Genomic DNA, 22,388 nt, shown 5'->3' with positions numbered 1-22,388 from the left:
GGATTCGCTGGCACTGGGTTTTTTTCTGCCTCTAAACACCTCTAAATATCTACAGTATGTGTGAATGGACACAGCCTAGAATGGAGGGGTATTTTGAGGCAGAAAAAAAAATACCAGATGTCCCTAAAAGCAGCATTAAAAACGCTGTGTGTGCTAAAGCTCTGAGAAACTTGCTTGTCATTTTCTAGCTTGCTTTAAAATATTACTATAAGAGGTACATAGCTGTATAAATTGGTTCTGGTCCTCCCATGTGGAGTTCAGATGTAACCTCCTTAGTGATTACTATATATCCCACCCTCAATATTTTCACTCTCATAGATTACAATAAGATTACAATAAGATTTGCAGAGTGCTTGAAAGTGGTGTGTGTGGCTTCCACATATCATATGTGAAAATACATAGGATTGAGACTCCAGCTTTTCTTCTTTCAAAGCAGACTCACTCAATGTTCTTTTGATTCAATCAACATTATGGTGTGTGTGCAGAGTCAAGGGTATTATGATGTATATTTACTGTAATGACACTGAAAACATAAATCTACCTCTCCTCTATAACCACTGGTTACTTCCATGTATTCTTAAGCCCCGTTCGATCGGAAATGTTCAATGTCAGGCTGTTGGCGGAAAATCCGACCGTGTTTATGCTCCATCAGACAATTGTTGTCGGACTTTCCGCCAACAAATGTTGGCTAGCATGTTTTCAAATCTTCCGCCAACAAATGTGTTTTGTCGCATTTTCCGATCGTGTGTTCACAAGTCTGTCGGACAAAAGTCCAAAGTACAAACATGCATGCTCGGAAGCAAGGACGAGCCAGAAGCGGTCGGTCTTGTAAATTAGCGTTCGTAATGCAGAATTAACATTCTGCAAATTATGAATTCTCCAAATGCAGCGCACAATTCTCTTCTTCTTTAATGGGATAATAATGAAGCTGCTTTGCTGGTGATACTGATGGCATTATTGCAAACTAATTTTTTTTTTTGTTTAAGTGATATCAAAAATAATATTATGTTTTTTTTTTTTTTTTTATTTGTGCAAGTTACCACAACACCATTATCCCGTAGTTTTTAAGATCAAAGATACAACCATGTTGGTGTCCCTTGTCAATTTTACATATGTCAAAGCAATAACTCCAAGGCCAATAATAAATAACATGTTATCTCCTCCGATTCCGCAACATGTCTGGCTGACGAACGGCCATTCAGAAACGAACTGAGAAGCACAAAATGAAAAGCGCAAACTGAAAAGCGCTAAATGAAAAACGCAAAAAGAAAAGCGCGAATCAACACTCACCAAACTTCTACTAACACAAGATTAGCAGAAGGAGCCCAAAGGGTGGCGCTACAGAGCTGAAAAACCACGTAGTACATCTAGTACATCACTAGGTTCGTAATTGTTGGCCAACATTTGTGTGACCGTGTGTATGCAAGACAAGTTTGAGCCAACACCCTTCGGACAAAATTCCACGGTTTTGTTGGCGGAAAGTCCAATCGTGTGTACAAGGCATAAAAGTCAGTTAAATGCAAACTTTATCTAAGCAAGGGATGAAGGAAAGCAGCTGTCTTGTCTGCAATGTAGGCTGCACAGATGATTTGTTTCACCTTGATAATGTTAAAGAAAAACATTTGAAACTAAGACAAATAATGCCTACATGACCCAAGCTAATTTAATTTTGAACCTCAGGTATTATTTGTATAGCAGACTTATACTGATCCAACTTGGCACAATGTATAACGCATATCTCATACCTGATGGACCATTGGGGAAGTAGAAAATTGCTGTGCTTTTTTCCAGTACTGCAATGATAACTGTGATCTTCCAGATTCTGCTTAGGTTCTAAGCATGCAGCTGCCCCACTGTATACTGACCACAGGGAGGGCCTTAATCAGCACCCCTGCCATTCACACAAAATGCCTTATATTTTTCTCAATGAATTCAAGGTGTTCTCTGATTGGACAAGGAGGAGAGGGGCAGTTACGTCAAAGTGCAATACAGAGTGTACAAAGAAAACATGTACACATCTTTATAAGGAAATCAGGAAAGTGAAGGAAGTGAAAAATCTTGAAATAAACATAACAAATCCATGTCATATGCTGCAATTACATACACATAGTAAACATGCAATTATACTCCTGTAATGCCACTTAGACTACTATACTTGATGTGCTGAAATCTTTAATTATGGGTCATTGGAAAATTGTAAAATGTTTGTACTATGATAACAAGCTTCAGATCGGTTTAGTTCCTACCTTAATTTATTTAATTAGCGTTATCTGCATCTCTGAGCACTGTGAGGTTGGAAATTGTATATGTAATGGATGGATTATTCTCTGGAAAAATTCACTTGTCAAAAGATTCTATGGAAAAATGTTATATTTATAGCCAATTTGTACTTTGAAGGGCAAAGTAAACAGTTTCACATAAAACCTGAACTCTAGGCAGATATAAAAGACATAAATTGATGTAGCTCTGAGTACATTTAATACATCATTCTATTTATTTATTTATTTATTTTTTTATGCAACAATTGCAGGGTGATTTTCTGTCTCTAGAGCCTATAGCCCTGGTGCCAAATTTGCAGCCCAGGCATTGCATGCAGTCCTTTAGCACTTTCTGGGCAGCCCTTGGGACCCTTGCTCTGTGTTTCCTATTACCCTGTTATAGCAGTGACTTCTAAAGCTGGCTACAAACTATACAATTTTCTTGTACAATTTTCCTTTAGACTTACCAAAATTATATAATATGAGGTTGAACCTAAACACTTTCAATTTGTATGCAATCAGGCAGGCCCTCGTACTACATAGTTGAAGGTAAATCTAAAGGAAATTGTATAATGTGCAGCCAGCTTAAAAGTATCATGTAATACAGTGTCTTGAAAAAGTATTCATACCCCTTGACATTTTCCACATTTTGTCATGTTGAAGGTAAATCTAAAGGAAATTGTATAATGTGCAGCCAGCTTAAAAGTATCATGTAATACAGTGCCTTGAAAAAGTATTCATACCCCTTGACATTTTCCACATTTTGTCATGTTACCACCAAAAACGACTGTATTTTATTGGGATTTTATGTGATAGGCCAACACAAAGCGACACATAATTGTGAAGTGGAAGGAAAATTATAAATGTTTTTCAAAACTTTCCACAAATAAATATGTGAAAAGTGTGGCGTGCATTTGTATTCAGCCCCCTTTACTCTGATACCCCTAACTAAAATCTAGTGGAACCAATTGCCTCCAGAAGTCAACTAATTATTCAATAGAGTCCACCGGTGTGTAATTTAATCTCAGTATAAATAAATGTTCTGTGAAGCCCTCAGATGTTTGTTAGAGAACCTTAGTGAACAAACAGCATTACGAAGGCCAAGGAACACACCAGACAGGTCAGGGATAAAGTTGTGGAGAAGTTTAAAGCAGGGTTAGGTTATAAAAAACATATCTCAAGCTTTGAACATCTCACAGAGCACTGTTCAATCCAGCATCCGAAAATGGAAAGAGTATGGCACAACTGCAAACCTACCAAGACATGGCCGTCCACCTAAACCGACAGACCAGGTAAGGAGAGCAATAATCAGAGAAGCAGCCAAGAACCCCATGGTAACTCTGGAGAAGCTGCAGAGATCCACAGCTCAGGTGGTAGAATCTGTCCACAGGACAACTATTAGTCGTGTACTCAACAAATCTGGCCTTTATGGAGGAGTGGCAAGAAGAAAGCCATTGTTGAAAGAAAGCCATAAGAAGTCCCATTTGTGAGAAGCCATGTGGAGGACACAGCAAACATGTGGAAGAAGGTGCTCTGGTCAGATGAGACCAACATTTTTTTTGCTTTTAGGCCAAACTTTTTGGCCTAAAAGCAAAAGGATACTGTATGTGTGGAGGAAAACAAACACTGTACATCACCCTGAAAACACCATCCCCACCGTGAAACATGGTGGTGGCAGCATCATGTTGTGGGGATGCTTTTCTTTTCAGGGACAGGGAAGCTGGTCAGAGTTGATGGGAAGATGGATGGAGCCAAATACAGGGCAATCTTAGAAAAAACCCTGGGTAGAGTCTGCAAAAGACTTAAGACTGGGACAGAGGTTCACCTTCCAGCAGGACAATGACCCTAAACATTCAGCAAGAGTTACAATGGAATGGTTTAGATCAAAGCATGTTCATGTGTTAAAATGGCCCAGTCAAAATCTAGACCTAAATCCAATTGAGAATCTGTGGCAAGACTTGAAAATTTAATTAGATTTTGGGAGCCCCTTTTGACTTTATTTCCATTTAGGTTCACGTGATTCAATTTTTGTCCTGACACATACTTTTTCCCCCCCTCCCCTCCATTTTTCTTTTATGTGGGGAGAGATATGCCTTGTGTCAATGTAGCCTTGATTAAGAAAGAAGCTTTTTTGTGGATATGGTGATATATGGGGCTCGTTCATTAGTGGTTATTTGTGTCCACATGTATGAGTGTACCCGTATCGCAAATCTGAGAGACAGACAATTTCATAGGGCAGAAGATAGACATCCCATATCCTCAGCAACATAGTATTTACTAGCATATCTTCTCTTTTTCTGTTCATCTCAAATTTATATGTGGCCAATAGATGGGAGGAGAGACAGATATACCCCCATCACGTGATACCAGGTTGTGTTGGTGAGTAGACCTTTGATTTACATATCCTCTAATACAGCCTGGAGCCTTTATATTGAATATAGAAGGAAATGATAACACTCATATTGTCTATTCGTATCTATTCAAGAGAAGTTTTCACCATTTAAACTTAATATTACCACATAGGGATAGAACATTGATTTTTATATAAAACTGCATTGAACTCATCCTATAGGTATACCTGATATGGTCATTTACATACCTTTTTATGACATATAATAAAGGTCAAGTCTAGTTCAAGACTTGAAAATTTCTGTTCACAGACGCTCTCCATCAAATCTGACAGAGCTTGAGCTATTTTGCAAAGAAGAATGGGCAAAAGATTTCACTCTCTAGATGTGCAAAGCTGGTAAGGACATCCCCAAAAAGACTTGCAGCTGTAAGTGCAGCGAAAGGTGGCTCTACAAAGTATTGACTCAGGGGGGCTGAAAACAAATGCACAAATACATTTACGTTTTTGGTTGTAACATGCCAAAGTGTGGAAAATGTCAAGGGGTGTGAATACTTTTTCAAGGCAATGTATGTCTCCAGTCCATGATGTCCCCCAGTTTTCAACTCCTATAGCATGTTCATGGACACACACAGGTTGAACTGGATGGACTAGTGTCTTTGTTCAACCTTATCAACTATTCAACTATGGTGTCTGACAGTCTCCTGCAGCATGTCCACAGTCTGACCATCCCCTGTACCATGTTAGCATTGCCCTATAGGAATACAAGCTTTGGTGCAATAAGTTACACCACTCTTCTAGGATCACCTCTTGTGCCTCTACGTATGTGCCTGTTGTGCCTAATACTAAATTCGGCCCTGAGCTAGTATAAGTTCCTCTATTTGACCTGGTAACAGCCACTTGCAATCAACTGTACAGCACTCAGACTAGCAGAGACAGGGAGCCTAATAAGGAACCAACCAAGTGTGTTGTATGTAAATATACTGACAAAGAACATCAGGAGCGGCTGGTCCATAAGGGTCGCAGGGGCGCTGCCCCCCTAGTTTGCATGCGGGGATGCATGCAGGGTGCCAGACTCATATGTTTCTATGAGGTTTTCTTTTTTTTTTTTAAGCCACATGATTAGAGCCTGGGGCGCTAATTGGCTTGAAAAAGGTTGGGCTTGAGACACAGAACCCACCCACTTGTGACACTAGAGAATCAATATTCGCTATTGTCTTCCGGCTTCTACCACTGGCCAATCAGGACACGAGGCAGGTCGGGTTGGCCAGGAGGAGAAGCCGAGGAAGCCACGGAAGAGTTGAGTGCGGGGGGACCATGGAGGGGTGAGTGCAGACCTAAGGTTTGTTTGCTGCCCCCCCCTAAAAAAAGTTTAGCACCAGCCACCACTGAGGAACATGATAGGAGAGAGTAGAGTGAGCAGAAGGATGATCATATTAGCCTGATGCTGCTTGTTTCCTGTCCATACAGTAGGCTAAAGGTGAAGAGAAGACACCAGTGTATTCTTTAAAGTGGAACTAAAGGATCTAGGGCTGTGTGAAGTCTTGTCATAATGTGCGTGTACAGTGTGAACAGCATATTAGTATATTATGGCACACTTTCCTCCTATTGTGCCCATCTCCAGGGCTGACAGGACCAGGATTTCATCGCTGCTTCATCTGCCATTGCCAAAAATGAGCTAGGATTTACATTGCATGTCACATGTGGCTGTTTTTGATGTAATCAGTTGGTCCCTTTTGCTCGCTCCCCCCCCCTACACACACACACACACACACACACACACACACACACACACACACACTTTCCCTAATGATAAGATTAGTACATCTCTGCATATCTTATCTCTTTAAACACACTTCCAGTACAGAGAAATACATGCTGATCTGACAGAAATTCAGTCTGCTCCTAATTTGAGCTGACAACTCAGTGCTTTTGCTGCACTAAAATCCTAAGCAGTGATATCAGCGCACTTAGTTTTCACGTGTAGATTACATATCACCTCCCCCCTCACCTCATCTCCATTACATAAAAGGGGCATGCTCTGTAGTCTAGCAGGACAGAACCCAGGCAACTCTATCTTGCACATGATTGGGTGCTGAAATCAACACAGTTTAAAGAATAACTGAAGGCAAAACTTTTTTTGTTTTGTTTTAGATGTGGAGAGGGATTTGTATTCCTCTCTGTGTTCCCATTAAGGAGATTCACCCTCTCTGTTTGTCCTAGAGGCTATTATCAATAAAAGAGAAAATTAAAGTAGGGCACTAGTTCTGTACCTTCTGAAGACTGCGCTGTGCAAATGACCCCCTTTCTGTTCCTTTCACTACCACTTCCTGAATAACATTTAGAAAAATACACGTCCAAGGCTTTAATTTGATCGGTGGCTATGCAGTACAGCAATGCCTGGATGAACATACTGAGAATGTAAGCTATGCTCCCTATGTGGGATCTCAAGATTAAAAGTCACACTAAGGAATATCCTTAAGCAAGGCATAGATACGGTTCAGCAGGGATTGGGCGAGATTCGAACCATGTATGGGCAGGCTGATTGTACCCAACTTGATTGATCGATCAACTTGGGTACAACCAACCTGTTGGAGTTTTCAAGCGATTATTGCCAGCAGCTATAGCAATAATCACTGTGTGTTCTCCCAGCCAGGATGGTTCCCAACACCCCCCGCCGGGAGAACACAATAACTCCTGGTTGCAGGAAAGAAAGTCGCTCCATCTATAGCAGGCTTTATTGTGCAAAAATAATACATACACATGCCATAGCTCCCAACTGTCCCTGTTTTCGAGGGACTATCCCTGATTTGGAATTCTCTTTCCTCCTCATTTGTCCCTCATTTGTCCCTCATTTTGGTCTGATCTATATAGTTGTATATAAAATGCACTATTTATATATCAAAATGTGTTTTACAATGCTAAATTTTTCATCCAGTTTCTAAATTGCTGCATTTGTAAATTCGAAAAGCCAATATAAAGGACTAGTAGTGGAAAAAAGCACTTGGGGGTTTAACCAACCAATACATTTTTCCTTAAAGGGAGCATGGCAGGGGGTATGTCCTATGCCTACATATTTTTGCTATTAGTTGTCCCTCATTCCCATCTCAGAAAGTTGGGAGGTGTGCACACTCACTACCTAATGGCCTTGTAATCTATTTTTCAGCAAATCATTTTTTACTTTGTTTTTCTGCCTCCTTGTAATGCTCCCGGTGAGCTCTTAAACTTCTTCCTTTCCCCCTTACTTTTGTATGTTTGGAATGAGTAGTTGCGGTCATGTGCACTGCCCTATGCACACTACTCATCCCATATAGTTTCTAGTCCATCTCGGGAGTGAGCAAGAGAGGGTGGCTACATTCCTATATACAGTGAGACCACGGAGAATAAATGTAGCCGCTCTCTATTAGGAAGTCAGATTACACCTGCAAAAAAGACTTTAGAGATTTGAAGAAGGCTGAGAGCAATAGAGGGATAGTTTCCAGTGCATTTTTTAAATGTATCCATAACGCATGTACTGTAAATGCCATGTTTTCCAATGACCCTAGTTCATACCAGTGTGTTCAGTTCTGGTTAGGGTTGCCTTTTCTTCAAGTCAAACCTGAACACTTTAGCGGCGCACAGCAAATTTTTTTTTTATAGTATAAACTATACAAATATTTTGATATTAAATAACATTTCTAATCATATGAAGTTAATAACAAGAGTTCCCCTTTTACATCTGAACTCGCAGAGTTTCCTTTCACTGTAATGCCCTGTACACATGGTCGGATTTTTCGACGGAGAAAGTGCGATCGGATTGTGTTGTCGGTAATTCCGACCGTGTGTAGGCTCCATCGGACTTTTTCTGTCGGAATTTCCGACCCACAAAGTTTGAGAGCAGGATATAAAATTTTCCGACAACAAAATCTGATCCTTTAAATTCCGATTGTGTGTAGACAAATCCGACGCACAAAGTGCCACGCATGCTCAGAATTAATTAAGAGACGAAAGCCATTGGCTACCGCCCCGTTTATAGTCTCGACGTACGTGTTTTACGTCACCGCGTTCAGAATGATCGGATTTTCCGATAACTTTGTGCGACCGTGTGTATGCAAGACATTTTTTTGACAATGTTTCCGATGGATTTTGTTGTCGGAATGTCTGTTCAATGTCCGATCGTGTGTACAGAGCATAAGGGGGGGTCTCTGGGGACTCTAACATAACGGATGCTCTTGGAACCCTGATTTAAGGGGGAACACTGAGAACATTGAGAAATCTGATGTACGGAGAGGACTCTGATGTAAGGGAGAACACTGTGGCTTCTGGTTTAAAGGTGAACTCTGATGTAAGGGGTGCTCGGAGAACCCTGATTTACCTTAGTGTACTCACTCAGAGGCAGGAGGGAGAAGGGGGGAGACACAGACAGGGATGGATGGTGAGCTCACTCACACCTTGGCAGTCAGCACCTCTCATCCAGCTGTATCTGAGGCTGGTGGACTTCAAATTTCCAGCCCCCACTTTGCTTTTCTGAGGCACAGCACTGGGGATTGGAGTGTAGGCAGACACAGAGGGGTAGGGGTGGGAGGAAATGAAGCTGTGTGTGTGTGTTTGTGGGAGGATTGTTAGTGCTGGCTTTGGGCAGTGTGAAAGAGAGTCTAACAGACACACTCAGCATAGACAACTGCAGCCAGCAACCCTGCTGGAAAGCCATAGTCCAGTCTGAATAATGTGTCCGGGTTTCAGGCAGTCTGAAACCCGGACGCATGATTCCAAACCCGAACTGTCTGGGTGAATCCCGGACAGGTGGCAACCCTAGTTCTGGTGCTTTTAAAAAAAAGTACAGAATGCTACAGTTGTTTCACCCAGAATGCGTCTAAAGGCATGTAAACACTCCAGATCACACATTGTCCTAATGTAAAAATTTTCAAGTTTTAACATAAAAAAGAGGAAAAAAACGTACTGGAGCGCATCAAAATATGCATTTAAAATGCATGGAAATGGAAAATTGCATCCTTCTCTTATGTAAATTTCTATAAATTTTAATGATGAAAATTTCAATAAAAATATATTAAAAGAAAATTGCGTCCGGGAACACCAAAACTGTAGTGTGAACAAGCCCAGAATGTACTTGTTAGTGTTAAGAAAACATACTTAAATAGAATTTTTTCTTTAAATCAGAGTTTACTGTCACTTTATTTGTCGATTTTCACAGTGCAAATAAAGACCCATTTCACACTGAAAGCCGCTAAAACAGCGCTAAAGCGCCAGCCGTTTTTGCGGTGCTTTAGTGGCACTTTGCTGGCACTAGCAGGGCGTTTTTTTTAAACGTGATAAAAAAAAATCCAAAAAACACACGTTTTGCGGCACTTTCGAATCGATTTTTAGGCGCTTTGGAAGCGCTGTCCATTCATTTCAACGGGCAAGGGCTTTCTTTGGCGCGCTTTTTACAGTGCTTCAAACCAGCCCTAAAGATGCTGCTTGCAGGACTTTTTCTAACATCCCACAAGCTCACCACCCGAGTGTGAAAGCACTCATGCAAATGAATGGGAGGCAGTTTCCAGGCGCTTTTCAGAGGCTATTTCTAGCAGTAAAATGCCTGAAAACTGCCTCAGTGTGAAAGCAATCTTAGGCTTGGTTCACACTTCTGTGGATGTAGGAATCACAGCAATTCCCACATCCGCAGTAAAAACTGCTCTGCAAAAAAACATGTAAAATCGCAGTGCGTGTGATTTCCCTGCGGCCACACTTTTTAAAAAGTTCATGCATCTTTTTTTTGCTGAAATGCAGGCATGCCCATTCATTTGAACAGCTGCCATGCCCACTCAAATCTGGCATAGGTGTGAACCTAGCGTAACTGAATGAATAATGCGGGTTTTAATAATGTTAGCAGAAAGACGTCATAAACTTTTCTAGATTACATTTTTGAACAAGCTATAATAACTTTGATTAGTCAGGCTTAATGGCAAAAAATTAAGCATGCAGTCCAACCAACATACCAAACAGCTGGGGAGAGACTGAATCACCATCTGAGTATGCTATGTACTTCCAGTAATTATCTCGAAGCATGTAGGTTGAGGCGTTTACATCAGATCCATGAAACTGACTCAGTGCCCAGTTAGGATGAAAATCGGGCAGAATCTCATTCTGTGATGTTGCAGATAATAATGGCACCAGGGAGTAACCGCTTATGTTTCGAGGAACAGGCAAACCTGCAATTTCTAAAATAGAACAGAACAAAAAAAATCACTCCACCAGATAAAAAAAATACAAAATAATCCAGCAATGATTCATTTGGATTACATAAACAAGTTCGTTTGCAATTCTGTAGTCCCTGTGGACATATTATAATCATACTTAGAGTGCCAACAGGGTCCATCATATTTAAATCAACTGTACGTTCTAAAATCACCTATCTGAAAAAGTGGCTCCCATCCATTAGGGGCGCCCGCCCTCCCCTATCCATGCGTCCGGCCCCCTGATCTACACGCAGGGCGCCAGACGCATGGATTCCAATGGGGAGGGGGGTTTGAAGCACACGATTAGAGCCAGAGGCTCTAATAGGCTTCAAAAAAGGGTGGGCTCGGGGGACGTAGAGCACTGCGCTCCAAGCCCACCCAGTTGTGTGACAATATGACACTAGTGGCCGACTGGGGGGAGGGGGGTTGTTTGCCCCTCCCCCCAAAAAAAAAACCACCAGCCGCCACTGATCTGGAGGGAAAATTAATCCCAGAAATACATTAGGAAGCATGTAAGCCTCTATGTGTGTACATGTTGAGAAGGTTAAAGTGGAGTTCCAGTGCCACATTTGGCATCTTTCAAGGGGTGAACAATTCCCACTTTTGAGAGATCTCGAGAGATCTCGCCGCGGCGAGGTCACTCGGAAGTCTGGCCTCCCTCCTCCTTCCCCCGCCGCCGATCGATTCAGAAAGAGCAGCACACTTCGCGCATGCGCGATAAGGAACCAGCTGTGAAACCGAAAGGCTTTACTGCTGGTTTCCCTTACCAGGAACGGCAGCAGCAGCACCCGAGAACTGATGGAAACATCGGCTGGGGTGCCGACATTGCTAGATTCCAGGACAGGTAAGTGTCCTAATATCAAAAGTCAGCAGCTACATTATGTAGCTGCTGACTTTTGCACCTTTCCCCTCCCTCTCTCTCCCCATTCACTTTCCCTTCCCTTTTTGCTTTCCTCCTTCTTAACCTCTCCCCCACTTTCTCCTGCTAATTTACCCTTTCTCACTACCCCTTCCTCTATTATCATCTTTCTCCTGTTCCCCTCTTTCCTTTCCTCTCCCCTTTCTCCCCTATCTTCCCCCTCTGACCACCTTCCCATCCCCGTTCCTATTATTCCCTTGGGTTCCAAGGTCTCCCCATGTTTTGTCTACCCCCTACACCACAGTTTTGACACAGATGTCTATCAAGCAACTGACATAGTATATCTTATCTTTTTTCAGCAATTATTGTTACATTGACATACTTGCAAGTTTTGCCCCCTGTGTCCACCATGAGGGAGCCCTTGTGGCGTCCCTACCTGGACTGCCATCCGGTCTCTGGTCTCTCTTGGGTAAGCAATCAGTGACTCTTTTCCCCTCACTACAATTTATTGATACATTGGTATAATAAAATGTTTGCGTTGTTGTAGATGATACTATATAAAACACATCCTGAAGAAGTGGCCTCTGCCACGAAACATGCAGAGGATATACAGTACATCGCGAATCACATGCCTCAGCATTTGTCTGAGACAACTATGTGACCAGTTAGACATGCTTGTATAAATTACAGTCTGTTGAGGTTATCATGAATTGCTGTTTTATCACACATTGTGCATCTATGTCTTTTTAACAATTTTGTACAAATAAAATGTATATATTTTTAATATTTTTGTTTAATAATTGAGTAACGAGATAGTCCATTACTCTCCCAGAAATACAGAAAAATCAGAATTGATGCCAACAGCTGAATTCCACAGATCAATATGTCAATTTTATAAATTATAATAGCCTCTTTTATTACTATTTCATATAATGATATTACAGATATAACTGCTGACTGGGATTAGGCAGCACATGTGGGTAATGAAAATAGATAATTCATCTTCAATGATTCCCAGCATCCTGCAAAATATTTGCAAGCATTTTTCAAGCTTTTTAAAAGTGTATTACAAGCGTTTTACAGCTTCCAGCATTATTGTTTAGCCAATAGAAAGCACTAGTGGGGAGGAGAGGGAGAAGAAATTAGTGGTGGAGAGTTGCTATTTGAGCAGACAACGCTCAAAAAAAACCTGTAAAACGCTCAAGACAGGCGTTTCTATTGAAGTCTATGGGGCAAAAACGCTTGTAATCTGTCAAAAAGGAGCTCATGTACTTTTTTGAGTGCCAGGAATTTTGCTTCAGGTGACAGAACAGTCAGATGTGAACAGGAGCCATTGAAATTAATGGGATTTGGCTTGTTGAGCATTTTAGAGCTACAAGCTTCAAGCAGAAAATCACTCAGGGCCTAAAGGGAGGGTTATACCCTGTCAGGTTTTTTTTGCCATCTGTGTCCCATTAGGAAGTTTTCCCTTCACTTCCTGTCCTCCAAAGTGAGAGAAATCCTTGGTTGTCATCGGGATCACCTGAGCTAGTGTCCCCATCCTGTTCTGGTGACAACTCAAAATTTGGGATTTTCTTTCACTTTTAAAACTCAGTGATAAATAGAGAGGGTGAGTCTCCCTAAGCCCTGGTTCACCCCTGTGCGGCATTGAAATCGCGCTACTTCATTAAAGCCACAGATCAGTGCAATTTGGATTTAATTGCAGCTTGTGACTTCATTTAACAGAAGTCAATGCAAGTCGCAATGAGAATGCAGAAAAATAGTGCAGGAACCTTTTTCAAAGTCGTTGCGGTTTGAGTGGCAATGATTGAAACGGTTCCATTGCATGCAATTTTGAACTGTCAAATCGCATGACAAGTCACACTGGTGTGAGCCAGGACTAAGGGGGAAACAAACAGCAATGAAAACCTGACAGGTATTTTAATTTCTCACAAATCTATCTAGAACTGAAAAAAGTTTTGCCCTAGTTTTACTTTAACTGCAGCATAGAGAATCATTTATGAGAGAATCGGGCCAAGTTTACCTTTTATATTTGCTCTAAATTCTTCTTTTTCTCAGTTAAATAGAAATACTTTTCTCACTAACACTAATGAATTAGACAAAAGCATTTTATTATTTTACTATTGAAAATGACGTGGGTGATGTCATTCTAGAATAAGTTACATATCTAAATAAAATATATAAGGGGATAGGAGTCACCTACAAGGAGTTTTCACCTCATGTCAGCTAAAATCTTTAACCACGTGAAGTCAAAGATTTACCTTCTCCGTCTGGCTTAAATTGTATCTAAAGCCGAAACTTTTCTTTAAAGTTTTGGACAGAGTGATCAGGGGTCAGAACACCATCAGGTTTTTCTTGCTTGCAAAAATCCATCTCACACCTTTACCTTTAAATGCTTATAGGGAGTTGCGTGGCCAAAAGTTATGCCGTGGTAGCTTTGTGATAAAAAGTCAACGTTAGCAAAATTTAAAAAAAAAAAGCTGGAGGTGAAGTGTCCAGTAGGGGGCTGAAATAGGGATAAATAGTCTGAGACGGTGGAGAGCAGGGTTCCTTCTCCCCAGAAGGGTTCCAAATGTGCAGGGGCTGACTTTGCTGACATACAGTTTGGAGCTCTGGTGGTCCCAGACCTACTGTATATAGTATATAGGGCTGAGAGCAGTGGTGCTCTGAACTGTGCATCAGCAGAGTGGAAGCTGACAGTAACTTGCAGAGCCATGAATGTGGAAGCTTCTCAATCATGATGCTGCAGCACCCTTGATGAACTCAGATGGAACCCCAGTTAAGAAAGGATGGTCTAGATCAGGGATCCTCAAACTACGGCCCTCCAGCTGTTGCAGAACTACACATCCCATGAGGCATTGTAAAACTCTGACATTCACAGACATGACTAGGCATGATGGGAATTGTAGTTCCTGAACACCTGAAGGGCCGCAGTTTGAAGACCCCTGGTCTAGATAGAGGAACTGTATGGAGATCTTGTGCAGTTACTACAATTTACTGTTTTGCCCTTATATCATGCTTTCCTTCATAAATACAAAGTGTAATTGTAGGGAATAACTGCTGTGAAACATTTTTCCTTGTTGCTGCTCTATCATCCTTCTGTAGTGAGGACAGGATTAAACTGAATATTCATGCAGAAGTGCAGCAGCCATCATTAAGGAGACCACTTTGCAATGCTCATTTATGGAGTGTCTCCAGTGCAGTAGGCAGCTATATTGGCTGGGTCTAATTCAATCCCAGAAAACAGGGATTGGCTGATGTAATAGAGTAAGGGGACAGTCAACCAGGCTGCTGATAAAGGGAGACCTGTTGTGCCTTAAGCCTGGAGAATGCAGGGAGGAAGCCATTATAGGGACCATGTGTTGCTGCAACCATTTCCTGCACTGAGGAAAGAACACCAAAGGTTGCAGTGAAGAGGGAACTGTAATGTGTAGCCAGAGTCTGATGCTGTGCTGCCCAGTAGAAGAGTGCTGATCAGAGACTCAGCTGGATGAACAGATCCCTGCCATAGCTGACTACGATCAGGTGAAAACTCAGAGAAGCAAAGAGACTGAGAACCTGCTCCCTGGATGGGTGTGAATTGATGCTTGGTAAGACCACGCTGTACTAGAGAGAACCCCCACCACTTGTAAGGAAGGGACTGTCTCAGCAGGATTAAAAGAGAGATTATCAGCAATGGGACACAGCAACAAAAAAAAAAACACTCTTACAGGGCTTTTTACCATTCCTTACCCTATCCCTAAAACTAAAAAAGATTTGGCATTAGATCTATTTTAATTGTTTAGCTTGTGTCTGCCAATTACACCATAGTATATTTTAGCAATTTTTAAAATTTGTCATAGTTCTAGAAATAAAATACTCACAGCTATACCATTAGGGATTACTTTCCTAAAATAATATCAGCTTTTACACAGACTTCAGAGGTACTCACCAAGCATAGTGGGGTAAAGATCCACCAGGGAGACTATATTTGATATGGTTGTTCCAGGTTTTATATTGGGACCCATTATCAGAAGCGGGATGTGTGCGCTGCCTTCATACATACTCATCTTATAAAACTGTCTGTGTTCCATAGCAAGTTCCCCGTGGTCAGACGTATACAGCACATAGGTTGTGTTGAGGAGTCCCGTATCAGTGAGGGCAGAAATAATTTCACCTGCAACAAGACAAGCTTCAAGTTTGGAATACTACTCATCATTCTCTGGATTGTAGAAACATACAGCACAAGCATTAGGCATACTTAGAATATTACTTACTGCACTTTATCAGATGCTGACAATTATGCTGGTCTACCTGTAGGTTTAGCTATACCATACTGGGTCATTTTACTGGATTTGGTTAAAAACAACACATTGCAGGAACAGTTACAAGTTACAAGATTAACCCCTTTTGACCTGCCATGCATATATATGTGGCAGCAAGTAGGTGGTCACAATCTATGCTGCCACACATGCAGTATGTGTAATGGTAAAATGTACTGGGCACCCCAAAGGGTGGACCATGTTGTCCCACACAGCCATGACAGTTTGTAACAATAAGGAGACAGAAGAACAGCGGTGATTCCTTGTACATCTCCCCAGGATGGCATTTAATACACGCCACAAACATTAGGCTGCATAACAGAATAGTCTTATCCCTTCCTTGAGAGGACACATGCAGACCCTCTGCAGCCTATTAACTGAATTCACATTCTTGTCTTGGTGACCTTGTAAAACCGTCAAACTTGCAAATTTGATAAATCAGAAAAGCAAACAGGTATCATGCCAGATCACCCCCAATGTAAATAGCTTAGGTGGAGTGTTTAGCAGTATACATTTCTGTCTCTGCCCTGGTAGAATCAATAACTTCAGGGTATTTCATAACTTCGGAAATAATAACAGCACTGCCAAAATGAGGACATATTTACTTATAGCCATTGTTGAGCAGCCTTTTAAGTTCAAGCAACTCTATATTAAAGGATATGGGGAGCCAACAGGGCACATTACTCCTCCTAGGTAAAGCAGACATCTGAAACCTATTATATTTATATCCATTCAAAAGGTAATTGCCTATCTAGTACCTACTAGAGTAGCAAAATATGTGCAAAATTATTCGGCGCAATGTTTTCGGGGTTGTTTGGACCCTGGCACATACCTTCATATCCGGTGGTCGTGTCCATTAGCTCAAATATTCTGGAAGGGAATTTTTAACATTGCAACTAACCTTATTGGGAAAACAATCCCTTTCGATCCAGCAATGGCCCTTCTCAACTTAAAACCTGAATTCATAACGCATACCCAATTCAAATTGTTGGTATATCTCTTCACAGCAGCTAAACAGACTTTAGCAAAATCTTGGAAATCACCAACATTAGATATAAATGAAGCAAAAGCTAAAATGAATTACTATATGACTCATGCCAAGATGATAGCTATAGAATTGGACACGATTCCCAGATTTGAGGTAATATGGCAGCCTTGGATTACATATTCCATGCCAACCCTAGACAAGAGTGTTCTACTGCCATGGTAGTTGTGATAACAAGACATAGGCTATATTTCAGCCCTAGTTGTTGTGGTGACTTTTGGCCTGACCTCGCGGATTCTTTCCCTTAACCTTCTTCTCTTCTCCCCTTCCTACTATACTTTCTATCCTTTCTTTTCCTTATATTATATTATTCTATGATGTTGAAGCTCTAATTGATATTTAAATAATAATCTCAATTATTGTCTAGAAATAGAAATAAAACAAGGCAAACGATGTAGCAGAACTTACATAACTCATTTAATTCTATTCTTTCGAAATGGACAAGGACTCCAAAGTTCTTTTTCTCTCCTATTTCTTTATTTCCTTTTAAAATATATTGCCTTGTGTTAGAATATATTGTCTTGTTTTACGATATTAATGAATTAACTATTCTTTAATTGTAAATGAGCTTCCTTATACTGAATGTATGTGATTATTCAATGTTATCTGTACATAATCTCCGTACTCAATAAAACTATTTTGACAAGCAAAAGGTAATTGCCTGCTGGACAATAATATGCAGACTGTATAGACATTAATACCTATAGAAAACAGGGTCCGTGGAATGATTGTAAACACAGTGACATCTCATGGCCACCCCTCATTGGTCACATCATTTCTATCAACACCCCCCTCACCCTCAAGAGAAGAGGAGCTGCCCTGCAGTTGACATCAAACCAAGGAAAACCTGTCCAGTCTTATGAGAGCCACTGTGCCATCTTTCTTGATTGATTGGACTCTCCTGAACCAAGACTTGATACGTATTTTTTCTTTTTCAACCATTTTGTTTTGGTTTTGCAGTGTTGCCTCTTAGCTTTTGTAATACTCCACCCCCCCCCCCCCCCCCCTTGCCATTTGCTCAACAGTTCCTAGCATATCAGCACAGAAAAGGGAAATTACTAGTTTTTAACATTCAAGAACCATTAACTTAAATAGGGTTTTAGATTCAGCACCAGAACAGAACTCATGTTTTCCCAACCTGCCCTGAAGCGAACCCAGGTAAATTCAGCAGATCCCTTATAAAGAGGATGAATGCCCCCTTGCAGAGACACAGACAGCAATAAAATCTTGATGGGGGGTTCTGAACATCCCCTACTCTCTTCCAAACTAATAAAAAAAAGTTTTAGCTAGAAATACACTTTAGGATTCCAAGATACAGCTATCAATTCTGTGTTCAATTCTGGGGAATTGAACAAAGCATTAAGCCTGGCTTCACACTGAGGCATTTTTCAGGCCTTTTATCACTAGAAATGGCCTTTAACCACTTGCTTACTGGGCACCTAAACCCCCCCTCCTGTCCAGACCAATTTTCAGCTTTCAGCGCTGATGCACTTTGTACAACACTGTACCCAAATGAAATTTTTATCATTTTTTTCCCTCAAATAGAGCTTTCTTTTGGTGGTATTTGATCACCTCTGCGGTTTTTATTTTTTGTTAAAAATTTTTTTATATTTTGTTATAAAATTTTGCAAACAGGTAATTTTTCTCCTTCATTGATGTACACTGATGAGGCAGCACTGATGGGCACCGATAGGTGGCAGTGATGGGCACTGATGGGTGGCAATAATGGGCACTGATCGGTTACACTGATAGGCAGTACTGCTAGGTGGCACTGATTGGCACCACTGGTGGGCATTGATAGGTGGCACTCATGGGCATTGATAGGTGGCACTGGTGGGCACTGTGGGGACTGGCAGGTGGCAATGGCAGGTGGCACTGGCAGGGTGTACTGGTGGGCACGGATGAGGCATAATTGCCTCTTCCTCTTTGGGACTGATGTCCCTTGCAGATAAGCCGGTGATCGGCTTTTTTTTCTCCTCACGCTGTTAGCGTGAGGAGAGAAAAAAAATTATTACCGAGCTTTTGTTTACATCATGTGATCGGCTGTCATTGGTTGACAGCTGATCACGTGGTAAGGGGCCGGGACTGGCCCCTTACTTGGATCTGTGATCACCCGAGTCTCAGTGGTGCTTGGGGCGCATGCACAGGGGAGGCCATCATATGATGGCCTCCCATTGAAATGAATGGGTAGCACTTCCAAAGCGCCTGAAAAGCACTTCAGAAGCGCAGCAAAACAGGTGCTTTTAACCCCTTCTTCGGCCGCTAGCGGGGGTTAAAAGCGCCCAGCTAGCGGCCGAAAAGAGCAGCTAAAGCCCCGCTAAAAGGAGTGGCACTTCAGCGCTAATGCTCGGCGACCCCATTGTGAAAGTAGACAAACAAGAACGGAAAATTGTATTTTTCCTTTCCTGGTGCATCTTCATGGCAGCATACAATGGGTTGTGGCTCTGCCCCCATTGCACACTGCCATGATGCGCCAGGAATACGGAAAATTGTAAACTTACCTTTCTGTCATGTTCCTGTCCTGGTGCATCTTCATGGCAGCATACAATAGGGGCGGAGCCACAACCCATTATATGCTGCCATGACACGCCAGGAAGGTTGTTTGCAGTAGTTCCCTTTAAAACTACCTGTGCTTTATTCAGGCCAGCATTTATACTAATTTTGCTAACCTTACTGACATGGGTGGCAAATTCAGATAGTTCTTACTACTTACAAGTTGTTTACATTTCTGGCACTGTGCTGGGATGAATGACTCCCTTACATGCACATGTGCAGAAGTAACATCATCCCACACCCACCAATCAAGATGCTAAATGTAAGTTAAATGTAAACAAAGAGGCTGGGAGACTGGTGATACCATTACCCATATTTGGCAATGCCCATATTTGGGAAATGACTTGAGTCACAGTTTAGGCAGACTTGACAAGTTGTTTGACAGCAGATGGTAGTTGGTGGTGTCAAAAGCCGCTTTTGAACTGAATTAAAACTATGGATCTGCCCACTGTCAAGCGCTGTTCATCGCAAACAGGACAGACCTGATAGGGAACTAGTCTCTCAGTTCTGACAGGTACATGAGTCTGGTGCAAACAATGACTATTTCAAAGTGGAGGCACATTGAAATTCCAAAGGGTGTCTAAGACAGTCTTTATGAATTCCCCCAGTGTCTTTGCATGTATCAAGTTCGTCATATTTAATTAGGAAAGGAATACAACCTTAAAGATCTGTGGGGACAGGCTTTAAGAATGTATCAATGATATCAGTTTTACATCAGTTTGAGATGCTTCTGAGATCACTTGGATTTCATGGACAGGTGAATTTAAAGTGGTTCTAAAGGTTCAAGGTTCTTTACCTTCATGCATTCTATACATGAAGGTAAAAAACCTTCTCTGTGCAGCAGCCCCCACCTAAAACTCACCTGAGCCCAATCTCTATCCAGTGATGTGCACGAGAGCCTCGATGTCAGGTCACCTTGAGGCTGGGTGACAGATGCACACCGTTGGGATCAGGAGTGCACCGCAAGGTAGTGGACCCTACGGCTGACTGCTGCGGATTGGAGTCAGGGTGGTAAGGAAGGCAGGGCCGCTGGAACGCCAACACGGATCCCACCGGGGTTAGAGCGTAAGATTCCCTGGGGCGCGGAGTCTAAGAGCCAGCAGGTGTTCACCAGAGCCTCTAGTGGTGAGGATGGACTGGGCTGCAAGTGGCTCCAGGTCGCGACCCCAGGGTCCCCCAGCTCACACCCACAGTAGGCAACAGGAGGATAGGGATAGTAAGGGAATAAGCCAAGGTCGGGGCCACATGCAGACGAGGACAACAGAGTTCACGCCAAGGTTCAAAGTCACAGGCAAACAGGGATAATCGGGAACACACCAAAGGTCAGGGTCACAAGCAGACAGGGAAAGTCGAGAACAGGCCAAAGTCAGTAACTGGAATCAGACGTAGGAAACACAGCAAGTACATACAAAAGCTAACACACAATGGTTGATCAGCACTGCTGGCTTGCAGTGCACAGGTTAATATAGGGTTCCCTGATAGGGCCTGGGGTGGGGCCATGCTTAGAGGAGAGGTTATAAAACCAGCCAGGTGTGAGAGGCTGGCCTCTTAGTCTGAACACATGAGAAGAAGGTAAGCTGACAGAGAAAGAATACTGCATAACCATGACACTCGGCTCTCCGGGTACTCTCTATCCTCATTGACTGAGAAAGCAGTGTGAGCCACTGTCAATCACAGCCAGTGAGCCAATGAGAGGAGAGAGAGGGCAGGGGCCGAGCCACAGCTCTGTGTGTGAATGGACATGCCTAGCAGCAGCTCAGGAGTGAGCCTGCTTGGATGCACCTATTGCAAGCTGTTTGCTCCTGGGGGCACTTGGCAGGAGGGAGGGGCCAAGAGCGCCGGCGGGGGACCCAAGAAGAGGAGAATTGGGGCTGCTCTGTACAAAACCGTTGTAAAGAGCAGGTAAGTATAACATGTTTATTATTTTTTAAACAAAAAATAACTGCCTTTAATATCACTTTAACCTTCAGCGGATCTCCTTCAGACCTGCATTTAACCTGCTTTAAATGAGTATTGCATTCCCATAGACTCCCATAGTTGTAAAACCTTCCCGAAGTGAACAAAAGCAATAAACTATACAATCTGCATGTTGAATTAATTTACTAGCTTTCACTGCTCATCACCTATATTGATTATTAGCTTTCATTGTCTTGATGGTTACAATGCTTTTAAATTACCCCAAGTCAAAATAAACCCCAATGAAGCGTAATCCATTTTGCTCTAGTGGGGGAAAAATCCTTCCTGATCCCCCAAGAGGCAATTGGATATTCCCTGGATCAACTTTACCTATAACTATTAATATCCAGTTATATTATGTGCATTTAGGAAAGAATCCAAGCCTTTTTTAAAGAAATCTACTGAGCTAGACAGAACCAGCTCTTGAGGGAGTCTATTTCACATTTTGGCAGCTCTTACTGTGAAGAAGCCTTTCTGTATTTGAGGATTAAATTTAGTTTCCTCCATACATAAAGAGTGCCCCCTTGTCCTCTGTGATGACCTTAAAGTGAATAACTCAACACCAAGTTCATTATATGGACCACTTATTTATTTATACACGTTGATCATATCTCCCCCTAACCGCCTCTTCTCAAGAGCGAATAAATTCAGTTCCTCTAATCCTTCCTCATAGCTTATCAGTTTGGTTGCCCTTCTCTGAACTTTCTCCAGTTCCTCCATATCCTTTTTGTGAACTGGTGCCCAAAACTGAACTGCATATTCAAGATGAGGTCTTAGGCCGGGTTCACACTGGTACGACAAACGCTCCGACATTGGGAGCTCATGTTGCATGATGTGTGAAAATCAATGTTTCC

General features: G+C 42.0%; 1 protein-coding gene across 2 annotated transcripts in view; it reads right to left on the bottom strand.

Annotated features, from left to right (window-relative positions):
* The window catches only part of ARSK (arylsulfatase family member K), a 93,886-nt gene that overhangs the window by 18,362 nt on the left and 53,136 nt on the right, over window positions 1-22,388 (bottom strand). For both annotated transcript variants that reach the window (XM_073624529.1, XM_073624530.1), the window contains 2 exons: window positions 15,611-15,835; window positions 10,581-10,802 (listed from right to left, as the gene is read on the bottom strand). In XM_073624529.1, coding sequence (XP_073480630.1) covers window positions 10,581-10,802; window positions 15,611-15,835 — 447 coding nt within the window. The remainder of the gene's footprint in view (window positions 1-10,580; window positions 10,803-15,610; window positions 15,836-22,388) is intronic.

The sequence above is a fragment of the Aquarana catesbeiana genome, linkage group LG01, assembly GCF_042186555.1.
Source record: "Aquarana catesbeiana isolate 2022-GZ linkage group LG01, ASM4218655v1, whole genome shotgun sequence".
Classification (NCBI taxonomy): domain Eukaryota; kingdom Metazoa; phylum Chordata; class Amphibia; order Anura; family Ranidae; genus Aquarana; species Aquarana catesbeiana.
Note: the sequence above shows the minus strand (reverse complement) of the source record. Positions and strands in the feature narration are given on the sequence as shown.